Source organism: Carcharodon carcharias, chromosome 14 (genome assembly GCF_017639515.1).
Source record: "Carcharodon carcharias isolate sCarCar2 chromosome 14, sCarCar2.pri, whole genome shotgun sequence".
Taxonomy (NCBI): Eukaryota; Metazoa; Chordata; class Chondrichthyes; order Lamniformes; family Lamnidae; genus Carcharodon; species Carcharodon carcharias.
The window spans coordinates 43,552,268-43,579,489 of NC_054480.1; the positions used below are offsets into that span (position 1 = coordinate 43,552,268).

Here is a 27,222-nt window from a genome sequence, read left to right on the forward strand (position 1 = left end):
GTCTCTCGCCGGTTATGGCTTAACCTCTGCTCAAAGAGCACAGAGAAGATGGGGTTCGGAGGAATTATATTTAGCATCTGTTTGTGCATAACAATTTCACATTTCTTTTTCATGCTTCCAGTCTTAGAGGTAACCCACTGGATTGTATGGCATTTCATTGATGCAATGCAGCTTGTCCAGAAGGGTTCAGGCCACTCTTCCAGAGTGATAAGCCCATACATATACAAGGATAAGGCTCTGAGAGGCATGTAATTTGCAAAGCTTGCTGGTGCCTTCAACACCTGAGCCTTTCCCCTCTCGCCTCTCCCTTCCGGACAGCATTGTGAGCTCTCTGTGTGGAAGGGTGAGAGAGGCACAGTGGCCTCTCCACCTGCAGAGTGGGTAGAATTCTGTGGGCTATGAGGCATGACCTTATGGCATTGCCACTAATCGTGATTAGCGTGGGTTCACTTACCCTGGTGGCACGACCAAGGTCATTAATTCTCCTCCAGCATTGGAGGGCTAACCTGAGCTGTGGGGCCCTAGGAACTGACTGCGGTGGCGACTCGCTCATACGCAGGGTTGGTCTCCCTGGTCGGCCTCCTTCTGCCATCAGCTGGATACAGGACATCCTTCCTGTTAACCACCTCGACGATGAGTTATTAACCTTTGACACTGGAGCTCCCTGTCCCCTTCTTGTCATCTTAATCAGCGTGGTTAGTAAGTTGTGTCTGGGGGCCTTTTGAAAATGATGCCCTGATATGATGGCGGGGCGCACGCCATCTAGCCCACTTAGCCGCTCGATATGTTGGGAACCCCCAACTATAAAATTAATGAGGCTGGGTTTAAGCACTTCTTATGCATGTCTACTTTTAACAATCACAAAGGTCATCTTCCCTCTGCCATAGGGCCACATTGCCCCCTCCCCAAAAAGACACCTGATCTCTCCCAAAGGTATCCCAGGACCATATCTAAAAGGGACCTTACCTCTTCAAAGAACCCCGGCGGCTTTAGACTTCCTCCTTCCAGGTCTAAAGTGCACAAGGCATGTTTTGCACTTCCCGCCAGTGAAAATCAGATCAGCCTGAGACAGCTGCACTTTAACATGTAGCTGCTTCCATGAACCAAGGGTATGCAACTTAGAACGTGCCCCCGTTCCCTCTATGAAAATGGTAGGTGACGTGTTTCAGATCTGTGCCTTAACAGCCACTTTTGTGACGAATGAGAGCCTCTCAGTCATAACAAAAATTCAGGCCTTAGGAAAAGCTGAAATCAGGTAGGCAAGCATTTTTCTTAGATTGCTTTGTAAGTCTGAAGGCTTCCTTAACTTGAACTCATTGCTCCTGGGTGTGTTGTTTAAATTTTCCAATGGTAAAATAAATTACTTTATTGACGTCTCTATCTTTACAGCATTCCCCTTTACAGTGATACTGTAGGCCCATTATCAGCTTTTCCATGACCAGGTTTCCCATCCTTCCAAATAACAATTCACACTCAAATAAGACCCAATCATGAAAATGGTTCAGGTCTTCCAATGATCTCATTGCTTTGCACATTGCCAATGTAAGCTAGAAACCAAAATTTGCACCAATGTTTGTAGGACTTGGGCACCACTGCAACTCTTCAAGCATATAAGCAATGTACAAGGCAGGTCACATGTACAGAATTGTGATCCAAATATTGGGATATACTATATGTCCAATTGGAAAATAAGGATAACCAGGCTAGCAGAAGTGATTAATGCAAAAGTAATTAATTAGTTAATCACTCATTCCAACCAATTTTTTTTTATTATTCACGCATGGGATGTGGGTTTTGCTGGTTGGGCCAGCATGTATTGCACATCCCTAGTTGCCCTTAAGAAGGTGGTGGTGATCTGCCTTCTTGAACCACTGCAGTCCATGTGGGGTAGGTACACCCACAGTGCTGATAGGAAGGGAGTTCCAGGATTTTGACCCAGTGACAGTGAAGGAACGGCGATATATTTCCAAATCAGAATGGTGAGTTACTTGGAGGGGAACTTCCAGGTAGTGGTGTTCCCATCAATCTGCTGCCCTTGTCCTTCTGGATGGTAGTGGTCATGGGTTTGAAAGGTCCTGTCTAAGGATCCTTGGTGAATTCCTGCAGTGCATCTTGTAGATGGTAAACACTGCTGCTACTGTGCGTCGGCACTGGAGAGAGTGAATATTTGTGGATGTGGTACCAATCAAGCGGGCTCCTTTGTCCTGGATAGTGTTAAACTTCTTTAGTGTTGTGGGAGATGCACTCAACAGACAAGTGGGGAGTATTCCATCACACACCTGACTTCTGCCTTATAGACTGTGGACAGGCTTTGGGGAGTCAGGAGGTGAGTTACTCATTACAGGATTCCTAGACTCTGATCTGCTCTTGCAGTCACAGTATTTATATGGCTAGTCCAGTTCAGTTTCTGGTCAGTGGTAACCCCTAGGACGTTGATAGTGGGGATTCAGTAATGATAATGTCATTGAATGTCAAGGGACAATGGTTAGATTCTCTCTTGTTGGAGATAGTCATTGCCTGGCACTTGTTACTTGCCAATTGTCAGCCTAAGCCTGGACATCGTCAAGGTCTTGCAGCATTTCGACATGGACTGCTTCAGTATCTGAGGAGTTTTGAATGGTGCTGAACATTGTGCAATCATCATCCACAAGCATCCCCACTTCTGACCTTATGATGAAAGGAAGGTCACTGATGAAGCAGCCGGAGAGGTGGGCCTAGGACACTACACTGAGGAACTCCAGGAGTGAGGTCCGGAAATGAGGTGACTGACCTCTAACAACCACAACCATCTTCCTTTGTGCTAGGTATGACTCCAACCAGTGGAGAGATTTCCACCTGATTCCCATTGACTCCAGTTTTGCTCGGGCTCCTTGATGACACACTAGGTCAAACGCAGCCTTGATGTCAAGGGCAGTCACTCTCACCTCACCTTGGGAGTTCAGCTGTTTTGTCCATGTTTGGATCAAGGCTGTAATAAGATCAGAAGCTTAGTGGCCCTGGCGGAACCCAAACTGGGCATCAGTGAGCAGTTATTGCTAAGCAAGTGCCGCTTGATAGCACTGTTGATGACCCCTTCCATTACTTTACTGATGATCGAGAGTAGGTTGATGGGTAGTAATTGGACGGGTTGGATTTGTCATGATTTTTATGTACAGGATATACCTGGGCAATTTTCCACATAGTCAGGTAGATGCCAATGTTGTTGCTGTACTGGAACAGCTTGGCTAGGGGGGCGGCAAGTTCTGGAGCACAAGTCTTCATTACTATTGCTGGAATATTGTCAGGGTCCATAGCCTTTGCACTATCCAGTGCCTTCAGCTGTTTCTTGACATCACTTGGAGCGAATCAATTTGGCTGAAGACTGGCATCTGTGATGCTGGGGACCTCCGGAGGAGGCCGAGATGAATCACCCACTCGGCACTTCAGGCTGAAGATTGTAGCAAATGCTTCAGCCTTATCTTTTGCATTGATGTCCTGGGCTCCTCCATCATTGAGGATGGTGATATTTGTGGAGCCTTCTAATCCACTGAATAGTTTAATTTGTGGAACCTCCTCCTCCACCACCATTCATGACTGGACATGGCAGGACTGCAGAGCTTAAATCTAATCTGTTGGTTGTGTGATCGCTTAGCTCTGTCTATCACTTGCTGCTTATGCTGTTTGGCTTGCAAGTATCCCTGTGTTATAGTTCCACAAGGTTGACACCTCATTTTTAGGTATGCCTGGTGCTGCTTCAGGCATGCCCTCCAGCACTTTTCATTGATACAGGGTTGATCCCCTGGCTTGATGGTAATTGTTGACTGGGGATATGCCAGGCCATGAGGTTACAGGTTGTGTTTGAGTACAATTCTGCTGCTGCTAATGGCCCACAGTGCCTCTTGTATGCCCAGTCTTGAGTTGCTAGATCTGTTCAAAATCTATCTCATTTAGCACTGTGGTAGTGCCACACAACACGATGGAGGGTATCCTCAACATCTCCACAATGATTGTGCGGTGGTTACTCCTACCAATACTGTCATGGACAGATGCATCTGCGGCAGGCAGATTGGTGAGGATGAGGTCAAGAATGTTTTTCCCTTTTGTTGATTCCCTCACCACCTGTCGCAGAGCCAGACTAGCAGCTGCTTTAGGACTCGGCCAGGACTCTGAAGAAGAGTCATATGGACTCGAAATGTTAACTCTTTCTTTCTCTCCACAGATGCTGTCAGACCTGCTGAGTTTTTCCAGCACTTTTTGTTTTTGTTCCAGATTTCCAGCATCCTCAGTATTTTGCCTTTTTTTTATAAGTATCTTCTACCTCATGCAGCTTGAGTTCAAACTATTCACAGAAATTATGCAAAAAGATTACTTGAATTTTCTGAGACTTGAGAAGCACTCTAGGGCTTGAGAAGTCAGGTAGTGGAAGAAATATTACCTGAAGAGCAGTATGGGAAAACTTAAACAGGACCTTTGAATCTGGATTTTAAAAATATCGCATTTTTATATCTGCAGTCACCATACTTCAGAAACGACTTTTTAGTATGTTCCAGTCAGAAGTTATATTTCTTACTGCATGAATCTAGAGAAGACATCCTGGGGGTAATTTTGTCATTGTACCATAGTGTAAAAGAGGCAATAATGAATCAGCAGTACATTTTTATATTCATTGACCTCAGTAGAGGTCTTAGAAATAGAGATAGAAATAGATCTTAGAAATCTAGGGTTACAGAAAGAAAATGAGCAAACACTCCCATTCCTGATCAGCAACAGTAGAATAGGGCTCAGCTGTAATAACCTGCATGGTGAAAAACATCTACCATCACTCACCATTTATGCTGATACATGAGGAATAAGCACTTGTGCAGAGAAGCAGAAAGCTACTTGTGTGCATAGAACTATAACCCAGCAAGGAGTCAACACTTACAAAGACAGAAAGGGAATATAATTTTTCAGAGGAGAAGAATAGCAGGAATAAATAAGAAGTGTTTAGCTTGAGGCTTGATCCTTCCACAAACCATGCCCATCAAGGCCTTTATCCCATTTTATTAAAATGCTTGAGGAGAAATTCTGCACAAATCCTTTTTGACTGCCAGTGATAACTGAACAAACTCCAGGAGTACTTACCCCATCTTTCTTTGCATTCCTGGCCTAATTCCTTTTGTCTCTGGCATGGACTCAATGGGCCGAACAGCCTCATTCTGTGCCATAATGTACAACAGAACCTGTCCGCCTTATGGATGATTGATCAGTGCACTCTATGTCTGTTTGTACTCACGTCTCTGTGGGAGAGAAACTTCTGATCTCACTTACAGCAGGTAGTTTAAAATATGTGTTATATAGCTCAAAACCTAAAATCAAATAGTCTGTTTATGTTTATCTCTCAATATTTTAAGGAGCAGGGTCACTGGGTTGGGATCTCCAATTCTATTCACGCAACAGAAATCTTCAATTAAGTAAGAGTTCATTAGATGATGGTTATTGATTTAATTATTGGTTAGATGTGAGACTTTTTAAAGTTGTTACCAGAGTCATTCCGTTCCCTGCTGTGCCTATATAGGTCACCATGCACCTTTCAGATCATTTGTGTACACAGGTGCTTCTCTTTAAAACATTGTCCGGTGCTAACTTTTAAACACACCAGCTCCTTTAATTTTTCTGCCAATCATTGTTTAATCTCAACCAAACTTATACAGGCCATAACAGATTAATTGTGAAAATATATTGAGCTACAAAAATTTAAATATCATTAGCAGTTGATTCCTTCCCATAAATAAAAATATTTTATTATTATCACTTTTAATCAAGGTCACCAAAGGAACATATTTCATTCTGAATGTATCTATATACACAGACACATTTAAAATACATCAGCCTTTCAAGCTGACCTCAGGTTTCTGACCATCTGACAGTCCCTGGACATAAATTAACTTCTCCAAATTTGTACAGGTTATCCTCATGGATTGTGCATACTTTCACCTGAACTTTATTGACCTTAGCAGTTGCTCTTGTTCTTCACTGGTCCTTGAACGATTCCTGACCTCCAGGCAGGACTTAGTCTTTGATCTTCCCAGCAGGCTCAGACAGGCTCCCGTCTGACCCAAAGTTTATCACTGTGTCTATCACAACATTGCTAACCTCCTTCCTACCAGACTCTTTCTTTTTTGGAAAAATATATTTTATTCATAAAATATCTGAAAGAACATTACAAAACGTTTCTAAATGGCCATCACAAAAAGTGCAATCATATTCAACTTTTCCACATGGATCACAAGTGCTCCAATACAATCAATGAATATTACAGACATTTCAACATGGCCATTAGAGACAGTCAGACAGTGCGATGGTGTTCAAGTTATCAACATAGATCATGTTGCACTCTGAGGTGCTTCAATACAATTATGACAGGGTTGTTGTTAATGTTACAACAACTTTTGCTTCCTTGGATTCAACGTGCATAATGACTTTCTCCCCACATCCAAGCTCCTCCACTTCTTACTCATGATTTTTTCCTTTCTCATCTACCTCCCTTTCTTTACCTTATACTCCTCTCCTCATTGTCTCAGGCTCTCTTTACCTCCATTCCATTGCTACAAAGTGTTCCCTGTACATTTTGTCCCCTGACACTAATTACTCGCCTATTTGAATATATTTCTCATTATTGTCCATGGTCTCTTCTCACTCTGCACCAGCCAACAAACCTCTCTCCAACCAGAAGTCTGTTCTGGAGGAGTCAATCAATATCTTCAGCCTGAATGGTAACCAGCTCATCAATAGCAACTTTTTCACTCACTAAGGCTGCTCTAGTGTGTACCGTACCCCAAACCCTGCAGTGATAATGATATCTCAATTTGGCCTGTCCCCTCATTCTTCCAACTCTTTCCTCTCATTTAAATACTTCAGTACCACAATTCCTTTCACCTCTCCTTTAAGATCTTATTTACCTACAAATCCCAAAATGTTTTTGCTGAAAATCTTTCCTTCCTGCCTGCTTCACTCTGCACTGAACAACTCCTCAGTGATTTCACACTGCACCTTAACTCACCTCTACCATAAAACTTCTGCCCTCCCCAACTCCCTTCAGTCACTGTCCCACTATGCTTCATTCACTGATACCTTTGGCCATCCTTTTATCTTCACCATAATTGCAGGTCCTGAAGTCTCTGTCACTGACAAGTCTCTTTCCAATTACTTTCTTCTCTCCTTCCCAGTCCACCTCAAACCCTTTCTCCATCACCTTCTGCCAATGAAAAATATCTACCCTTAAATCCATCATAGATCCCTGCTAGACTATAACCTCCTCTTCAAAATTTACTGATGATACAAAACTCAGAAGTATTGTGAACCATGAGGAGGATAGTGTAGACCTTCAAATAGGACATAGACAGGTTGGAGGAATGGGCAGACATGTGGCAGATGAAGTTTAATGCAGCGAAATGCAAACTGATTCACTTTGGTACAAAGAACACAAAGAGACAATATAAAATAAAGGATATAAGTCTAAAGGGCGAGCAAGAGCAGAGGGCCCTGGGTGTATTTGTGCATAAATCATTGAAGGTGGCAGATTGCAAGAGTGGTTACTAACATGTACAGTATCCTGGGCTTTATCAATAGGAGAATAAAGTACACAAGCAAGGAATTTACATTAAACATGTATAAAGCACTGAGTCGGCCTCAACTGAAATATTTAATCCAGTTCTGGACACATGCTATTGAAAGATGTGAATGCATTAGAGAGGGTGCAGAAATGATTCATGAGAATAGTTTTAGGGATGAGGAACTTCAGTTATATAGAAAGATTGGAGAAATTGGGACCATTCTCCTTGGAGAAGAGAAGATTGTGAAAAGATTTGATTGACACCTCCTGTAAGTTCCCGTCCAAGCCACGTACCATTTTGACTTGGAACTATGTGGCCATTTCTTCAATGTCGCTGGGTCAAAAACCTGGAATTCCCTTCCTAAAAGCACTGTGTGTGTACCAACATGAGATGGACTACAGCAGTTCAAGAAGGCAGCTCACCATCACCTTCACAAGGATAATTTGGGGTTGGGCAGCAATGCTCACATCACAAAAGAAAATGAAAAAATAAATCTGTTGTCACTTTTGATTCTGTCACCATCCCTGTCTGTCATATAAAGCTAAGTCTAGATGTATTGAATTTTGGTATACTATCTAATCCAGCTTCCTTCCATATATCTGATCTGTTACTAAACCGACTATTTTTACCTCTGAAACGATGCTCAGCTCAGATGCTAAATGTTCCCCAACTGTAGGCACCCTATTCCACATGTTATCACCTCAAGGCTCAACTTTTCCAATGTTCTCCTCATTAGGCTGATCATCTTCATCATCCATAAACTATAATTTATTCAAGGTGTGGCAGTCTTTGTCCTCACCTTATCATGTTCATCACTACCATCCTTGGAAAACTCCACAGGTTCTCTGTACCGTAGTGAATTGATTTCAAGGCTTGTATCTTCACCTTACTGTGCTCCCATGGCGTTGGCCCCATCCTAATGATCTCTTCCAGCCATCATATCCTCTAGTTTTCTGACATTGACTTATTTCTTCTCATCCATGCCCTCTGCTTCAACATCCTTTGCCGGTCTGTCAGTCATTGTATCCCAGAATTCATCAATTCCCTCTAAAACCCACTGCCTTGCCACTTCCCTCACTGTTTGCAAGTTTCTTAAAAAGAACTTTTTGTCCCATTGTGTTTTGAATTCCTTTTCAAATCTTCAGCTTCCCCCCTCTGTTTCTCAGTGTCCATTTTTATTCTCTTCCTGGAAACAGAATTTTATGTTGTCATAATCCACCGGAGCTAACACGATGCTATAGAATTGGCGGGTCTGTAAATAAAACTTTGAAAGGAAATTTGCAGATACCTGTGAATGATATAAACTCTACGGCTGAAATTTTCCCTGAATTGCACTAAGTGCAGTGACAGGCATGAAAAAGGACCTTTTTCCCGCCAGCCACAAAGGTGGATTTTTGTGCCATATTGTCCACTTCCTGCCTCATTAATTATGTAGCCACAGGAAACACACCGTCTTGCTGGCAGGCGACCTCTGAATCGCTTGCCAGGCCGCTACCTCGCTGTTTTCTCACTCCGGGTGCCATATTTAAACTGCAGCCGCCCACACAGTTCTCAATGCTTGTAGCCCAGGACTGCTCCAGTGAAGACATGGCCCTGAAAACCAAGAAGAGTTCAGTGACCCGTCACCGGAATGTCTTTTGGAGGCCTGCTGTGATGACCCTTACCCCCGCTCTGGCCACAACAATCTTGCCATTCCAGTTTGGGGGGCAGTGGCAGTGGTGTTCAGTGCCAATGCCGCTCAGAAGAGGTTGGCAATCCAGTGCCAAAAGAGGATGAGTGATCTCATCCATGCCACCAGTGTAAGTCAACTATCTCATCACTCTAAATTCACATACTCACAATCCCATCTCGCGTTCAGTGGCACCTCACTCACTGCCAGCTCAAGGGACATCACCATTCACTTTCTCACACACACCCTCACATCTCCATCTGGCCTCATCTCCTCTAGAGACTGACCCCTCAGCCTCACCATCTTGAGGCCACTTGCAGATCAACATGTGTCCCCACACCTTAGGATACCCCCTTCCCCAGTAAATCCCTCGCCCTGCAGCCTCTTCCCTTGCCTGAGGCCACTTTTCCCTTTTCCCCAAACAAGCCCTAGTCCTGCAGCCATTGAAAAGCCACCCCCACCTTATAGCTGGCCTGGTAGGTAGAAACTTCCCTGTGAGTGCCCCCCTAAAAGTGATGTGGTGATCATGAAAGCTTGGTGCTGATGACTGTGAGTGCTACCCAAAGCTGGGCAGGCAAACAAACCTCGAAGTCCCGAGCGAAGTGCAGGTCGCAAGGTGCACATCGCTTATGTACCATTGTGAAACACATCGGCGTGCAATCACGCCAACATAAGCTCATGATTTAGTGTGGGGGAGTGATTCTGGTGAGCAGGGTTAATAATGAGGTTCCAATTTATTGAAATTAGCTTCCCGACGTGCGGTGGTGGGAAATGCAGCCTGCCATTGACAGGTGGAGCGAACAATCGCATATTGGTTTTACCACGTTGTGAAACTGAATTTTATGATCTCTCGACATTTTCCACTCCTGCCCACTATGACACCCACCACAAATGGGAGCAGAAAATCTTTACTTACCATTTTCTTTTGATCAAGTTTCATTAACAAAACAGGAAATGGTCCATAGAGATATAGAGAAAACTGGGATTGTGCCAATGAAAAAATACAGACTTAGAGAAATTGAACCTTGTTGGGCTCCTTTCTAGCTGGACAATGGGGTAGAGGCCAAATTTAGGACACAACCTAACCTAATAATATTGCTATATTATTTTAAATATATTTTAGCTACAGTATTTTAGATCCTTGATGTCAGCTGAGTCAAGTGTTAAGTCCTTGAATATGCTAATAAGAGGCCTAATGTCTGTTTTATAATCTAGAATCTGTTCCAGAAATTAATTCATTCCAAGTGCAGCAGTTAGGCCTATGGTCTATTTGTAGCCTAACTAACAACCCTCAAAAGGACTGTTGGAAGCTATCATCAGAAAGGAAGTTTTTTAAAAAAATACAGACTATAATTCAGAGGAAGAAAGAACTCTCGCTCCATCTGGCACTGTACTCCAAGCTTCTGCTGAAGCCTATTCTGTCTCCGTCCCAATGGCCTCCCTCCCCGACCCCAGCACAACATTCATCATCTTTTCACTGGGAGTGCCTGCAAACATGAAATAGGCATTGGCAGCTCACAGGTGTTGCTAAAATGAGGCCCGAGGCCCGATATCAAGTGGGCCTCAGGCCACTTTTCCAGCCTTGGAGTCTTTTTCTGCATCTTCTTTTTGCCGTTCTTCCAGTGCAAATCAATTTCTGCCTCTTGATATTAAAGTGCATGCCCACATGTCATAGCCCAGCAGGAACTGGAGAAATGAAAGTAAGGCATTCCCAGTGACTGTTGGAATCTTTTCCTAAATCTGTTAATATTAAATAGAATTTACTTGAGGTCCATGACCAGTTAGTGCTGAGCAAACATTCAGAAAGCAGCATTCTGTGACTGAACATAGTGTCTCCACTGATAAACCAATGCATAACCTTGAGAACTTCTTTTATGACAGTTGACTGCACTCCTGCCTTTTTTCTCTTAAAAGTTATTCATTGTATCCAACTGATTACATTTTATACACATTATACGGATGTATAACAATTCTGGGTTTTGCGATTGATGTGTCATTAACTAGTACTATTTGTAAATAATCAAGGTATTTTATAGCGAATAACATATTCCTGAATCTTATCACCCAGCTGTAACCAAAGCAAAGGATCCAAATTACACTAGACAAAATTTTGAATAATTCATCACTGTCATCTGAACCCCAATATAAGTCAATATTTTAAATAGATCTTCTACTTTAATTTCAATGTCATTTGTCACTTAAATTTTATTCCTGTTGGCAGCAATACTCGTTGATGAAGCCAATTATTTCTGTACCCTACTGCAACATGAAGGTGTTCAAAATGCAGAGTGAGCACATCAGCGTTGCAGATTTTCTGACAATCATTTAGAGTCTATTACTGCAAAATATTGTGGCCAGTGCATATTTTATGTCTAAAGCTTTTACATGTTAATTAATAAGATCATAATTGTGGGGAATTTCCATGGCTCAGGTCTAGAGCTCAGTGAAAGTTCTAAATGCCCCTTCTAAAAGTGTTAGTTATTGTGAGCTTAGCTAATCTAAAATATTGGCTAATTAGCTGAACATTGGCAGTAGGTTTGAATAGGGGAGATGGTGATATCATGGAAATGTCATTAACCTAGTAATTGGCCAAGTAATCCAAAGGCCCAGACTTATGTTCTGCAGGGGTTGGGAGGTGAGTGGGTTCAACCCCAACATGGCAACTAGTAGAGTTTAAATTCAATTAATAGATCTGGAATTGAAATCTAATGTCTGTAATGGTGACCATGAAACTATCGTCAGTTGTTGTAAAATAACATCTGGTTCACGAATGCCCTTTAGGGAAACAAATCTGGCCTACATGTGACTCCAGGCCCACAGCAGTGCGGTTGACTCTTGACTGCCCTCTGAAATGGCCTAGCAAGCCACTCAGTTCAAGGGTAATTAGGGATAGGCAACAAAATGCTGGCTTTGCCAGTGATGCCCATGTCCCATGAAAGAATTAAAAAAACACATTCAATCCATACACTCCTGAAGGATTTCCTTATTAATGTTTAAAAAAGTTGAAATTTTGTATCCTCTCCCAGTATTCTGTCTATACTTCTCTTAAAGGCAATGGGTGAAAAATTGGACTTGCTTGCCCCTCGTTAGGATGCTATGAGTACCTTTAGAGCTCATGGTGTTCATGTGTGCACGCTTGTGGGTGAGAATCATGCCAGATGTCATATTGGTGCAAGCATCAAAGCATGTGCAGTGAATGTCAGCCAAGAGCATTCAGAACAGGCAGATCAAGACATCAATCAAGGTGCAACGTTGATTTAGCACCAGTGGTACATTTTGGAGCTTATTGGCAGGCCTGTCTCCATGGAAACACCACCCCCCCATGCAGAATTTTTACTCCGGGGTGGGTGGGGTGGGGGGGGGGGGGGTGCGTGATCAAGTTGGCAGTTCAGAGACAACCATGGAGGCAGGCGAATGCCAAGGCAGGCAGGTTAGAAAGCCTGCCTCAGTTCTCTGCGGCTTCAGCCATTTCTAAAAAAAGGCTATTGGGCCCTCTAGCCCTCACCGCCGCACCCACCCTCACCCCCCCCCATGCTCTATCACATCCCCATGCTACCTCATAGCTCCATGCCACCTCATACCCACCATGCCACCTCTTTAGCCATTCACCCAGTATCCATTATGGGCAGACATTAGGAGCCATGTGGAAATCAACAAAAACTTAAAACAATCTAAGAAAGTGCTCACTTATACACACTTGATTCGGAACTCACTCATGAAACCCATTCAAAGATCTTAAATCAGCTCAAGTGGTCAATCAGTTATATAAATGAACTTCTACTCATTAACCTCAACAAAGAAAGCCTAACCCTTGAATTGCATTTTAGAACTGCCAGCCATAATGTGAACTCAACCCCCACCTAGATAAGTGATTTTGGAACTTTTAAAACTCATCTAAACATTCATAATGGGTTCAGCTGTAATAACAGCCCTGGGAAACGTAAACAATGAAGTCTATTGAAACTTGCGGAACAGATGCTAATGGGTTGTAATACTAATACCTGTCAACCAATGTACTCCAGCAGCAGACTGCTGCCTGCTTTTCTTTAATTTTTAAAGGGCTGGGGATTTAAGTAACTTCAGACCATGACACAACTTTATTTGCCTTTCAAGAGTGTTTACACCTCCTCCTTAAATTCATGACTCCCATACTGTAGGTTGGGCCCTTGGAACATTGACAATTGGGTCTGTTTCAACCGGCACTAATCTCAAATTGCCCTGCTAAGTTCGGGTTTCCTGCCTGTGTGATTCATGCCCTGCCCGCTTCCCCCTGCTGGCACAAGTGGGATCTGCTGGAAATGGGGGAGGGTCTGCCACATCTGGGTCCCACCCACTGATTTTAAAGGCCCCTGGTGTCAGCCCGACCCGTCAAAATATGGTTTGCTTTCTCCCTTAACCTCATATAGCTGTGCATGCTTTCAGCACCATGAAGGATCCAACCCTCACCCCTCCAATGAGCACTATTTAAAGAGGCCATTAACTACTTGCAGGTTAGCTATTGGTTTATCTCTTCTAGCTGTTGCCATAAATCTGCAAATATTTGGTGTTTTCTTTGGTGATTTCAAGTTTCAAAAGTTTACACGAAGAGGGAAGGCTGCCAAAGAACTTTTTGCTGACATCTAGGTTTCTGCACAAATCAGTTGCTCCAAGGCATGGGCAGTAGTAGCTATTTCCTTTAGAATTTGGCATTACTTGGAAAATGAACAGGGGCCATGCAGAACAGCACAAGCTGCTGGAAGAGAGATGAGGAGGAGGAGAAGAAGGAGAGAAGAGTCCTCAGTAGGAGGGCATATCAACGTAATTTGTTCAAGGAGCAATCCCCATGCCTGAACCAGTGAGGAACAATGTATGAAATATCTGTGCTTCAGTAAGGACTTTCTCACTGAAACCACTTGCTTGATGCAGCCACAACTGCAATGTCAGATCAGAGCAAGGACTGTATTGCCAGTGGCTGTGAAGGTGACTGTGTGATAAACTTTAATGCCTCTGGCTTCTTCCAGGCTGGTGCTAGAGATGTTTGCAGGATCTTGCAGTTTGCCATCCGTTGATGCTTAAGGGAGGCTGTTGATGATCTCTACTCAGAGAGCTATCTATATTTCATTCCTTCTAACCAGAAATAAGCAGGTGGAATGACTCACAGATTCCATGTAATGACAGGATTTCCCATGTTGCGGTACCATGACTGTATACATCTCGCACTGTAGGCACCTCGTGTCAACACTGCCCTTTACCTAAACTGAAAAGGATTCCACTCATTCAATGTCCAGCTGATGTGTAACCATGGGCTATGAATCTTGCAGGTTAATGCCTGCTTTTCTGACAGAGCTCACGTATAACTATCCTACACCTATTTTCAGGAGCTATCCAATTCAGCCTCCAATGATTCAGGCTCTTGAGAAAGGACTCATGTTTACTCTTTAGTTAATAAATCAAAGTTTTGGCTAATTCAAATAAGTTTTGGCCTTATTTGTCAACTGCGCCGCATTTGGTAACACTCTCGCCTCTGAGACATAGGGGAGAATTTTCTCCCCATTGGGGGATTCATTGGACACTAACAGCCCTAAATACCTCACCCCTTTGGCACAAACAGGAAGGCCTGGATTTTCTTCCACCAGCCCATTCAAATTGGACAGGGTAGCAGCAAAAACATTGGGAAAATCAGGCACAAGGTATACTGCCACTTCTCTAGCCAAATCTTAGTTTCTCTCCCCTATCCCCTGCCAGACCTGCCCTGACTGCACTTTGCCTGTCCACCCCATGCAAATTCCAGCACTGCCCTGATTCTCAACCCATTTACTCTCTATCTTTATTTCTTAATACCACTTCCCAAGCCTGCCAGATGAAGCCTTTTCCGATGTCCATTGGTAATTACTGAGGGACCTTGAGGAAGATCTCAAAGTTTCCCGATAATAGAACCTGCTTCTAAAGAGCATAAATACAAACATTATTTTGTGCATTGGGAAAAGGCTTCCAAGAACATGGCTAATGTTCTTATTTCTCAGCAAGACAGCAGCGTTTTAAGACAGGAGGCATCTTTTATCTGTGAGAGGACTAATTTCCCGATGCAGGAAGCAGTTTCTCCTCCCTCTAATTTGGCCTGAATGCCTATCTTCTGAAAGTCTCCACGAGAGCTAAGGTCTTCCATAAATGATTTGCTGCAGTCTTCAGGCTCCTCCAAGTGACCTCCTAATCCTCTGCAGTGATCCATTTGTGGCAGTGTTAAAATTTTCCTCAGGGCCACCTGCGGGTTCCCACTTACTGGCAGGAATTCCATCAGGATCCCCAGCCCAAGAAAATGGGCCAGGGAGATGGCAGTGTTGGGAGTTGGCAGAACTCTCATCCTTACCCTGTTGGGACAGATTAAGGAACATTCAGCCTCAAATATTAGCAAATTGGCCGGATACGTACTGTGGGGATAATTCAGAGCCACCTGTTTTCTACCCATGCCCAAGGTGAATATTACTCCATAAGCTGTAGGATCATTTAAAAAGCATTTACACGGAAGACCAGAGGTTTCTATCAACTTTGTGATTAAATGACATTCAAACTCAGGCTTTCACCATTCTTTATAAGCCACAGACCAGGTGGCAATGAGATGTACTCAACAGACCATAATCATCTAGGATGAGGAAACTGTTGATAAAAACAATATGCAGGAACCTTTACGGTGTTCATTCCACTGCAATATATTAGAAGTGTTGTAAAATATTTAATTCTGCCAAAAAAATGTGTTTGATCCTTAACTGTTCAACTTTATCATGTTTATAAATTCAGCAATAAATCCATGACTTAAAATGCCAACAGTCTAATTTTTAAATCTGAATACTCAGTAACTTTATCTGTTTAATTGATCTAAAACCATGCTATTTAAATTGAATGTCAATAAAACACTAGTTTTTGAACATATCATCTTCATTTTAGCTGTGCAGAATGAAAGAGACAGAATAAGTACAAGGAGGTCAAGCTATGAGGACAACAGTTTGCCTTCAATTAATGCACTCATACAAGCAGAGGTGCTTTCTCGTCAGGTACAGTAATGTTAGCTATTACCTTAACAAATAAAGTATCATGTATAATGAATTATCGATGGTATTTTGAAAAAATTATTTATGTTTATTTAGCACCTTTCAAAACCTCAAAATGTTCCAACGTGCTTTACAGCCAACGAAGTACACTTTTTAAAAACAGTATTTACTGTTGCCACGTAGGAAGTGGGACAGCCAATTTGTGCACAGCACAGTTCAACAAACAGCATGTAATTTTGACCAAAAAATCTGTTTTTGCAATGCTGATTAAAGGATAAATATTGGCCAGGTCATCAGAGATAACTCCCTTGCTTTTCTTAGAAATAGTGCCATGAGATCTTTTAAGTCAACCTGAGTCTCAGTATGTCTTACCCCAAAGATGGTACCTCAGTGCTGCACTGAAGTTTCATTCTAGATTTTCATGCTCAAGTCTCTGGAGAGGAACCTGAACCAACAATCTTATGGCCAGAATTTTCGGCTCAGCGAAGCAGGAGCGGGCCAGGCTCGACAAAGCGTAAAATGGCGCCTGGTGACATCAAGTGTGCGTCCCGACATCACCGCGCATCATTCAGATGTTCAGTTTGGTGGCCACACACCCGAGTTGGCTGCGCACCCGCCAAACTGTCAAAGGCTTATTAAAGCCATTTAAGTATCAATCAAAACAACAAACTGAGCTGCCCTTCCATCCATAAGGTTGGCAGGCAGGTGAAGAGCCAGGCAGCCTTCACATTTATCATGGAACCTCATCCATGGCCGGGATGAGGTTTCATGAAGGTATTTAAAGTTTTATAAACATTTTTAATAATATTCATAGACATGTCCCAGCTCACGTGAAACTTTCACATGAGGGAACATGTCTTAATTTTTTTTTTTCTTTATTAAAATTTTCAGAACTTAAAACTGATCTCCTTGACACAGCTGTGTGCTTCAGGGAGATCTCTGTTCTCTTTCACGTGCATATGCGAAAGACCACACTCCCTGACTCAGGCAAACCCCACCTCCCCCCCACCCGCACAGGTAGCGCTCAGCACTTCCGGGCAAGCGGCACACTGGGCGGGCCTTAATTGGCCTGCCCACGTAAAATGGTGCCGCCCAGCCCAACTCCCCCAACAGGGAGAAAATTCTCCCCTATGTCTCAGAGGCGAGAGTGTTACCAACTGTGGTGCAGTTGACAAATAAGGCCAAAAATTACTTGAAGTAGCCAAAACTTTGATTTATTAACTAAAGAGTAAACATGAGTCCTTTCTCTAACATAGTTTCAATAATGTTGTGACACAAACATAGATTTTTAAAGTAAAGCCAACCCTTTAGCAAAACAATGATGTGAGTCAGAGCCATACTGAACGGTTGATCTGATAATCTAGAAAAATCAGTTGCTGTTGATTCTAATCAAAATCAATGGTAATAGCTTTAGAATAGATGAATTCCATTCTCTACATGAACAAAAGATGAATTAATTCATTGTTTTCTATTTGATATTTTCTTCATCTGTTTGTTCTTTAAATTGTTCATTTTTTGTATTTTAATTTCTTGTTGCTCTCTTTCTTTCTCTGGGATAATGGTAAGTCAATATGATATCAATGGAATGGAATATCAGGAGAGGTGTACAACAGGCAACTTACTCGATGTCAACCGTCTTACACCACTGGCAAAACTTATAATTACCACCACATCTCTTGTCTATTTCCATTTATCTTTTTCTTTCTGTGATTCAATTCTCTTTTTATTATTCACTTTTCTCTCAGTATATTCTTCTATTTGTATTCTCCATGTCCCGTCTGTAGTATAGATCTAAAAATAATTCATTTAACGTGGGTTCCACTTTAATTAAGGCCACAGTAAATAAATGTGCTGAAAATTAAATTGTATAATTGAAAACGATGTTTTAAAAATCTCTGTAGTAACATTTATTATAGCAATGACTTAAATGTAGCCGTTATAGATGCTGCAGTTGAATTAGCTATCTATCAACTTCCGCTACAGCCAGTGTTAAAACAGATGATTGCAAGTTTTCCAAATTTCAACAAAATAATCGATACCTCTCTGTAAACATAGAAAACAATGGAGCAATTCATCTTTTGTTCATGTGGAGTAGAGGAATCTGCCTCTTTAAAAGTATTCGTCCACTAGCATTTACCAAATGTCCCTATAATTTTCTTAATCATGGTTGTTCAATTGTTCAGCTTTATTATCGTCAACACATCTCTTATCTGGTTTGCACCATCCACAGTTTTAGTTAGATGAGGGATAATTCAGGGACAGTGACCCTCATCGTTCTTAAATGGTTCTACCTCATAAGTAGCTGGAGTTGCTTACCAAATGAATGACACATCTTTATTGCATAATACTTTATACTTTTAACATACTGAGAATTGAGTAGGTTGACTGCAAATAACAAAGCAGAATATATTGGTCCATTAACAAATAGGGATGGTGAATATGAATTGATAGTTTTAGCAGAATCTATCATGAACTTTCTTCCAGTGCATTAGTGTACATTCAGGATAGCTATTGGTATATGATCAACCATGCAAATAATTATTCACTTCAAATGATTTCCTGAGGTCACTAGCTTGTGATTCACTTTAAGACCTTTTACATGTAACATATTTATGTTAATCTTAAATAATTGATTGCTTAACCACTAAATTACCTTCTGAAGATGAAGTTTGGCCTGAGCAGTTTGAGTACGTGTAAAATTTCCTACAACATATCATGTATTTTACAAAGATATATAACTTGTAGCAGCAGGCATGCCATGTGTGAAAATGAAAAAAAGAAAGTACTGATCTCTCAATCCCAATTGTTGTAACCTCTAATTATGCCACACAGCTTTAATTCATTGTTTTTAATGTACAGCACTGATCCTGTTTTACTTTACATCAGTAACAATATTTTAAGCCTAAAAGCTTTTTTGATACATGCTAGGAAAATTGAAAAAAACAATTTTAACACAATAGAAGTGTTCATTATGTTAATTACTAAAAGAAAAGGATTGCCTTGATCCTTTCAATCATTTTATCTGACTGAATATAATTAACAATAGCTCTGCTTTTACCAACAATATATGAGAGTAAGTTATACAAATGGAAGTTTTCCCTTCAATTCAAGCATATTGGCCTAGATTTCAGTGGCAATGACAGCAAATCTATCAGTATTCACCAGAAATACTTCTCTGAAACTGACAGTAAATTCTGAAGTCACATATACACAGTTAAATAGGAAAGTCCAGAAGTTGCTGTCAGTGATTCAATATTTGCCTGTAGGGTACAATGTTGAAGTTCTCCCAGACTGCAAACAATTAGAAATCACTGAACTGACAAGAACTTGCCTTTCTACACAATTAGTCTCACTATAAAAACCCTTGAAAAAAATGATATGCCTTTGAATGAGATGTAACTGAGTTTTTAACAGCATACTAAGTCCATATTGCTGCTGAACAGTCATACTGGCTCTGAAAAATATTTGTAGAATATCAAATTTCTCCATTATAATAAAATATTTACATTTTTAAAATAAATATATATTTTTAAAGTGTGTTTATTATATTTAAGCTTCCACCTTATTCCCGTACGCATGGCAAAGTCATTTATTTCATTCTCTATAAATTTTTCATTAAAAGTGAAGAATAATCAGTGCATTTTACTTTCTGGTTTGCTGTCTGTGAGAAAACTTCAATATGATTGGCAACATATCCTTCTAAATGACATCATTTGCTGAATGCCTGGAGATTCACTTGACTTGACATCAAATTCAAACTGACCTTAGAAAAGGGGAAATCCATGGCACAGATGTCACAAAATTGAGGACAATAGCTGACACTATATTTTTTTGCCAGACACAATATGAAGCAAACATTTTATGGGTGCTGGAACTACAAGTGGCAGAGCTTCATTTGACATTCAGACCAGCAGCAATAAATTGGTAACTGTATTTACTGACAATATTGTGCTGACAATCAAAACCAGTGAAGATTTTAATTGGTACACCTTAAAATTATAGGATTGTCAGTGTGTTTTTAATCAACAAATTGATGGTGATGTGTTCTAATATGGTGAACAAATATGCATCATCATCTTTAGGGCTATATACAGTAAATCCTGTTCCAATTAATTGCTGCTGCTGTAGATATTTACCTGTCACCATATTTCATCAAGGTTTTCCTAGAGGGCTACAACTGGATGTCTAACAGCACCAGGAGAAGTGCTTTTGTTTCTCACTAGTGTGGCTTTCTTTGCCCTCTGGTGCCTTAATATGGAGAGAAGCTGTTGTCACTTGTCCTCTGATATTCAATTTTTCTGCCCATAATTGGATCAAGTCTGTGATGAGGGCTGGAGCCAAGTGGTTCTGGCAGAACTAGAAAGTGAGCATCAGTGACTATGCTGTTGACAAGTAAGTTTCGCATAATCACACTTAAGGTGACGCTATCCATCACTTGATTGGTGAATGGGAGGAGATTGAGAGGACAATAATTGGCCAGGTCAAATTTGCCCTGCTTTTGATGGCTAGGAAATATACAGGATATTTTCCACATTATTGGAGCCAATAAATCTTTAGCCTCAACAGTTATTTAGGCCCAAGTCTAGTTCTGGAAGTACAATTAAGGCAGGGATTCTGGTGGAACCTGGGAATGCTAAGTCTCCACTCAGAATCCTGTCACCTAACAATGTGCACAGAGGCCTGTGGGGGGTAGAGTTTTGTCTGTCCCAAATGTGGTCTCTGAAGTCAGAGGGAGGTGTGCCTAGGGAAAACAACAACCAATGGTGGGAATTTCTTCCTCCCCAGCGCCCTACTGCAGAGCAATGTAGACACATGGCTGAATCCACCTTAACAGTGAAAGTGACACCCACTTGATGGTCCTGTCTTGGGTTCCGATCTAGACTTAATTGAAATTACAGCTTTATGATTGATGTCAACCCCTGTGAAAGGGAATTGACTGAACTGAATTTAAGTTTAATTGGTGGCACAAGCTCCAAAAGAAGTAGCTTTGCCACGCATCCTCCAAGGACCAGAAATTGAGAGGATGTCTGTGATGAACAATCCACTAACCAAGAATAAACACTTATCCCTGCGAATGTGATTTTATTTGCAGATTTCTATTTATGGGGAACATAATTTTTTTTTCCATTAAAAGATTCTCACCTTAAAATTCTGAAATCTGACTGTCCATAATTTGGACTATTTGTTTTTGGAAAGACAGAAATTTGGATATTTCTATCAATATCCTTTAAAACCTCACATTCAAGCAACTTGAAATAAGGAATGGTGGCTGTTAGTTCAGAATGATTATTGATAAGATAACCAGAAAGTTTTCACATGAAATAACACAAATTAATTTCAATGTAATATTTTGTTTATCCAAAAGGAAATGAATAAATTGAGTTCAGGATTTAAAGGCCATTTACTTTCTGTGGTTTTGTTCCAGATTTCCTCTCCTATTTCTGTGATAAACAGTGACATCAGGTCTAAGAAGATTGCAGTGATAAGTGACGTATGTGAGTCTATGAAACAGCAGCTTTTGGTCCTGGTAGAGTGGGCTAAATATATCCCAGCTTTCTGCGAGCTACCACTGGATGACCAGGTTTGCAGCATTTTTGGTTTAATTCAATTCTATAGAGACTTTTTAGTATGATTTACAAAATGTCACAGTTGAACAATGTTACACTGGTGGTAATGGATTTTTGCACCATTTTAGAGAGTACAAACCTTAACTTTCATCACCCAAAGGTTCGTATTAAACAGAGCAGCATTAATGCACTACTTCACTTAAAAGTCAAGTTCCCTGAACTTCAATTGATCAATTAGGTTAAATTTATGAAGAGTGGCAGGACTCTTTTCTACAATAAATGCAGAGTTGAACTGACAAAATAATTGATGTGAAATTTTATCTCAGGCTTTGTGCTTTGTGTGGTCGGGCTGGGTTCAGTCCAGGTCAGACTTACATGGAAAATAGAACTGAAAGGTCTTTCAACTTCAATAATATCTGTCTTAAACAATAACATTAGTAAAATAGTCCAGTGAAGTGGCCCATTGATGTAACCATTACCTGCAGAATGGCACAGCAAGACATGGATCCACTAATCTGATTTCCCAAAGTAGCATGGGGAGGTGAATTTCCACGAGAGATCTCCCATTGGTCTATCGTCACTTCGACAGAGGCGCCATGGAAATCCCACAACAGGACTTACATCATTTTCCATGGCTCTACCAACAAAGGGAGGTCAGGAAAAGCCCCCTGGAAATTTATCTCCCATGTTTCCAGCCGTGATTAACCCAGGATGAGAAGGTGCAGAGTAGAAGTGGAACATATTTTTGTAGTGATGAAAGGAAAATCTGAAGCCAAGTTAATCCACATCACTCTATCGGGATTCCCACCAGACCGTTAAAGACTAGGGTTAGCAGTTACTTTGGGATAACTCCTGGAGGGGGGAAATGGTACAGGGTACAGCAGAACATATGAGGGGAAGAAACTTATAAATATATTATAAATATGAGGTGATTGAAATCAATGGAAATTGGGTAGGCTGTATAGCAGGCAGCCAATCCAACCTCATCAATTTTCCATGGAGATAAAAACAAAAAACTGTGGATGCTGGAAATCCAAAACAAAAGCAGAAATACCTGGAAAAACTCAGCAGGTCTGGCAGCATCGGCGGAGAAGAACAAAGTTGATGTTTCCAGTCCTCATGACCCTTCAACAGAACTAAGTAAAAATAGGAGAGGGGTGAAATAGCTGGTTTAAGGTGGTGGGAGGAGGTTGTAGGGACAAGCAAGCAGTGATAGGAGCAGATAACCAAAAGATGTCACAGACAAAAGAACAAAGAGGTTTTAAGGTGGTGATATTATCTAAAAAATGTGCTAATTAAGAATGGATAGCAGGACACGCAAGTTACAGATAGCTGTAGTGGGGGTGGGGTGAAATAAGACTAAAACGGCATAAAAAGTATAGATTTAAAAATAATGGAAATAGGTGGGAAAAGAAAAATCTGTATAAATTATTGGAAAAAGACAAAAGGGAGGGGGAAGAAACGGATAGGGGGTGGGGATGGAGGACAGAGTTCAAGATCTAAAGTTGTTGAACTCAATATTCAGTCCGGAAGGCTGTAAAGTGCCTAGTCGGAAGATGAGGTGCTGTTCCTCCAGTTTGCGTTGAGCTTCACTGGAACAATGCAGCAAGCCAAGGACAGATATGTGGGCAAAAGAGCAGGGTGGAATGTTAAAATGGCAAGCGACAGGGAGGTCTGGGTCATTCTTGCAGACAGACCGAAGGTGTTCTGCAAAGCGGTCGCCCAGTCTGCGTTTGGTCTCTCCAATGTAGAGGAAACCGCATTGGGAGCAACGAATGCAGTAGACTAAGTTGGGGGAAATGCAGGTGAAATACTGCTTCACTTGAAAGGAGTGTGTGGGCCCTTGGACGGTGAGGAGAGAGGCCCTCACACCTTCTCCTCCCTCCCAGAAACATGATAGGGTCCCCCTTGTCCTCACTTATCACCACACCAGTCTCTGCATTCAAAGGATCATCCTCCGCCATTTCCGCTAACTCCAGCATAATGCCACCACCAAACACATCTTCCCTTCACCCCCCCCCCCCCCCCCCCCCCCCACCCCCGGCGGCATTCCGTAGGGATTGTTCCCTCTGTGACTCCCTGGTCCACTCCTCCATCACCCCCTACTCCTCAATCCCCACCTACGGCACCTCCCCATGCATACGCAAAATATGCAACACCTGCCCCTTCACTTCCTCTCTCCTCACCGTCCAAGGGCCCAAATACTCCTTTCAAGTGAAGCAGAATTTCACCTGCATTTCCCCCAACTTAGTCTACTGCATTTGTTGCTCCCAATGCAGTTTCCTCTACATTGGAGAGACCAAACGCAGACTGGGTGACCGCTTTGCAGAACACCTTCGGTCTGTCCGCAAGAATGACCCAGACCTCCCTGTCGCTTGCCATTTTAACATTCCACCCTGCTCTCTTGCCCACATATCTGTCCTTGGCTTGCTGCATTGTTCCAGTGAAGCTCAACGCAAACTGGAGGAACAGCACCTCATCTTCCGATTAGGTACTTTACAGCCTTCCGGACTGGATATTGAGTTCAACAACTTTAGATCTTGAACTCCCTCCGCCATCACCACCCCCTATCTGTTTCTTCCCTCTCCCTTTTGTTTTTTCCAATAATTCATATAGATTTTTCTTTTCACATCTATTTCCATTATTTTTAAATCTATACCTTTTATGCCCTTTTAGTCTTATTTCACCCCACCTCCCACTACAGCTATCTGTACCTTGTGTGCCCTGCTATCCATTCTTACTTAGCACATTCTTTTAGATAATATCACCACCTTCAATACCTCATTGTTCTTTTGTCTGTGACATCTTTTGGTTATCTGCTCCTATCACTGCTTGCTTGTCCCTACAACGTCCCCCCACCCCCACCTCCACCTCCCCCCCAACCTTAAACCAGCTTATATTTCACCCCTCTCCTATTTTTACTTAGTTCTGTTGAAGGGTCATAAGGACTCGAAACGGCAACTTTGTTCTTCTCTGCCGATGCTGCCAGACCTGCTGAGTTTTTCCAGGTATTTCTGCTTTTGTTTTCATCAAGCTTCCAATGGGCAAGGTAGATTAAAGTTATCCCTCGTAAATTCAGCAACTTGGGTGAGAATGTTTCCTACGGCAGGCGGACTAGACGGGAGCTGGTGCAGAGCCGATCACCACGCATGCGCCACCATTTTACACTGGCGGGCCAATTAAGGCCCGCCCAGTGTAACGCGCAGCTGGCAGCACTCAGTGCTACTTGTGCAGGCGAGGGGAGAAGGGAGAGTCGGGGCCTGCGGTCTTTCACGCATGCACACGGAAGACCGCAGAAATCTCCCTGAGGCATGGAACTGCCTCAGAGAAATTAAGTAGATAATAAAACTTTTGAATAAATAAAGTAAAAAATGATTTAAACATGTCCCCTCATGTACAGTGTTACATGAGCTGGGACATGTTTGTGAAGTTTGCAAAATTTATTTAATTATTTTATAAAACCTTCAGGAAACCTCATCCTGCCCGTGGATGAGGTTTCCCGAAAAACACGAAGGCCGCTTGGGCTCTTCGCCTGCCATCAACCTGAAGGTTGGATGGGCAGCGTTTTTAACAACTTTAATTACTTTCTTAATGGCCTTAATAGCGCACACCCGCCCAACGAAATATCAAAATGACGCACAATGATATCGGGATGCACGCCTGATGTCATCGCGCATCATTTTACACGTCAGCGTGTTGGGCCCGCCCCCACATGCCAACGGCTGGGGCTGAAAATTCTTAGCCACTCCAGCACATTCACATACCAAACACCAAAGGGCAGATGCGTGCATTACCAGTGGATCAAGGCTAGGATCTCCAGAGATTTGTGAAAGTTTTTTTAATTGTAAAGCAGGCCCTTTACAAAGGCAGCTACACCCTTTAGGGGGTGGATGTGGATGTGCTTGAAAAATGTTGGTGCCTTCCCCAGCAGATCAGGCACAGTGCACCACACATCTGGCTTCCAGAAGCATTTGGGAACTTGAAATATGCTTAAAATCTCCAGTTGAATCTTTGGGAATGCAGAGTATTATGTTTTTCACCTGCTTAGCTGCTGGAATTTTCAGAAAGACGACAGATTTAGTCATCACTCCACCTTTTTGTTCCACTCCAGATTTTTTGTCAGGGTTTACTCCCTTAGCCTTCATCCCTTCCAAGGTATCAACATGAAGTGGGGATTTTTACCCATAGTTGGGACCTTGGTTCATGAGCACCAGGGCACGCTTACATGCCGATGAGCTTGCGCATTGCATTCTGGATGCCAAATCTCCTCTGAATTCCCCTGAAGTTATAGTCTGCGGCCATGAGGATTGCGGTTTCAAATTGCTGCCAGCCAGCAGTCTAGGCTGAAAATGAGAAGCATAGCACGCAAAAAGTGCAAAGCACACTAATTCTCTTCAGCCACGCATCTCATCAACCCGCTATTAGAATGTAAAATATGGAACATTCCCGACCCTGCAAAGTCCACCACTGTCACCACAGGAGGTTCCACACATGCACCAGAACCAAGATACAGGACCATGTATTTTCAGGCCCTTAGTGGCCCAGATTTTCGTTCCCGGATCAGATGTGCAGAGGTGAGAGAATTCCCAGCTCTGCAAACCCGACCTTTAAAAAAGGGCACCCGCAGATGCGATTTTCATTCGGGGGGCAGGCTGGATTGGAAGTTGGGCCTGCCATCCCCATCACTTGTGCAGAGGCTGCCGGGTGTGGAGGCGGGCTATGCAGAAGGCCTCCCACTGTGCTCTAGCAGTTTGTTTAAGTTTTTTTTAAAAAGATTAAAACAAAAACAGCACTCCAGCCTTCACTCCTCACCCCCCTCTTCCCCTCACCACACACTTGCCATACCCCATCTATGCCACCTATTCCCCCAACCACCCCCTATGGCCCCTCATATCTCCAATGCCCCTTACACCCCCATGGCCTTTTACAGCCTCTATATCAACTTAGTACCAACTCATGCCAATCCACAACCCCTTTTACCACCTTACCCCCTCCATGCCAACTCACCTAGTATCCTTTGACAATTCTTTGACAGCTTTACAGTTCAGTGACAGCTTGTCAGTTTGTTGACAGTTCTTTGACAACTTAACAGTTCCAATGAGTTTATGAACTTTTTATGTACAATCATGTTTACTTTATACAATCCCAAAGGGTGTTTTACCTCTCCCAAAAGTGTCCCTGGACCATATCCAAAGGGGCTATCCAAATGAATCCACCAAGTTCAGCCCTTCTCTTACCTGGTCTAATCTGCACACTTCAGCTTCACACTCCTGGCCTACTAAAATCCCACTTCAGCGGAGGCGGATAATGATTGAAAAGGCCAGCTGCTGCCTCTGTAAACCACACATGTGTGAACCCCAGCCCAACTCAAGCCCCACCCCCGCGAA

At 42.3% G+C, this 27,222-nt stretch overlaps 1 protein-coding gene across 1 annotated transcript in view; it reads left to right on the top strand.

The window, feature by feature from the left end:
* The window catches only part of hnf4a (hepatocyte nuclear factor 4, alpha), a 93,060-nt gene that overhangs the window by 51,849 nt on the left and 13,989 nt on the right, over positions 1–27,222 (top strand). Inside the window, exons 4-5 of the mRNA XM_041204688.1 lie at positions 16,165–16,271; positions 21,694–21,849. Of these exons, the coding sequence (XP_041060622.1) occupies positions 16,165–16,271; positions 21,694–21,849 (263 nt within the window). The remainder of the gene's footprint in view (positions 1–16,164; positions 16,272–21,693; positions 21,850–27,222) is intronic.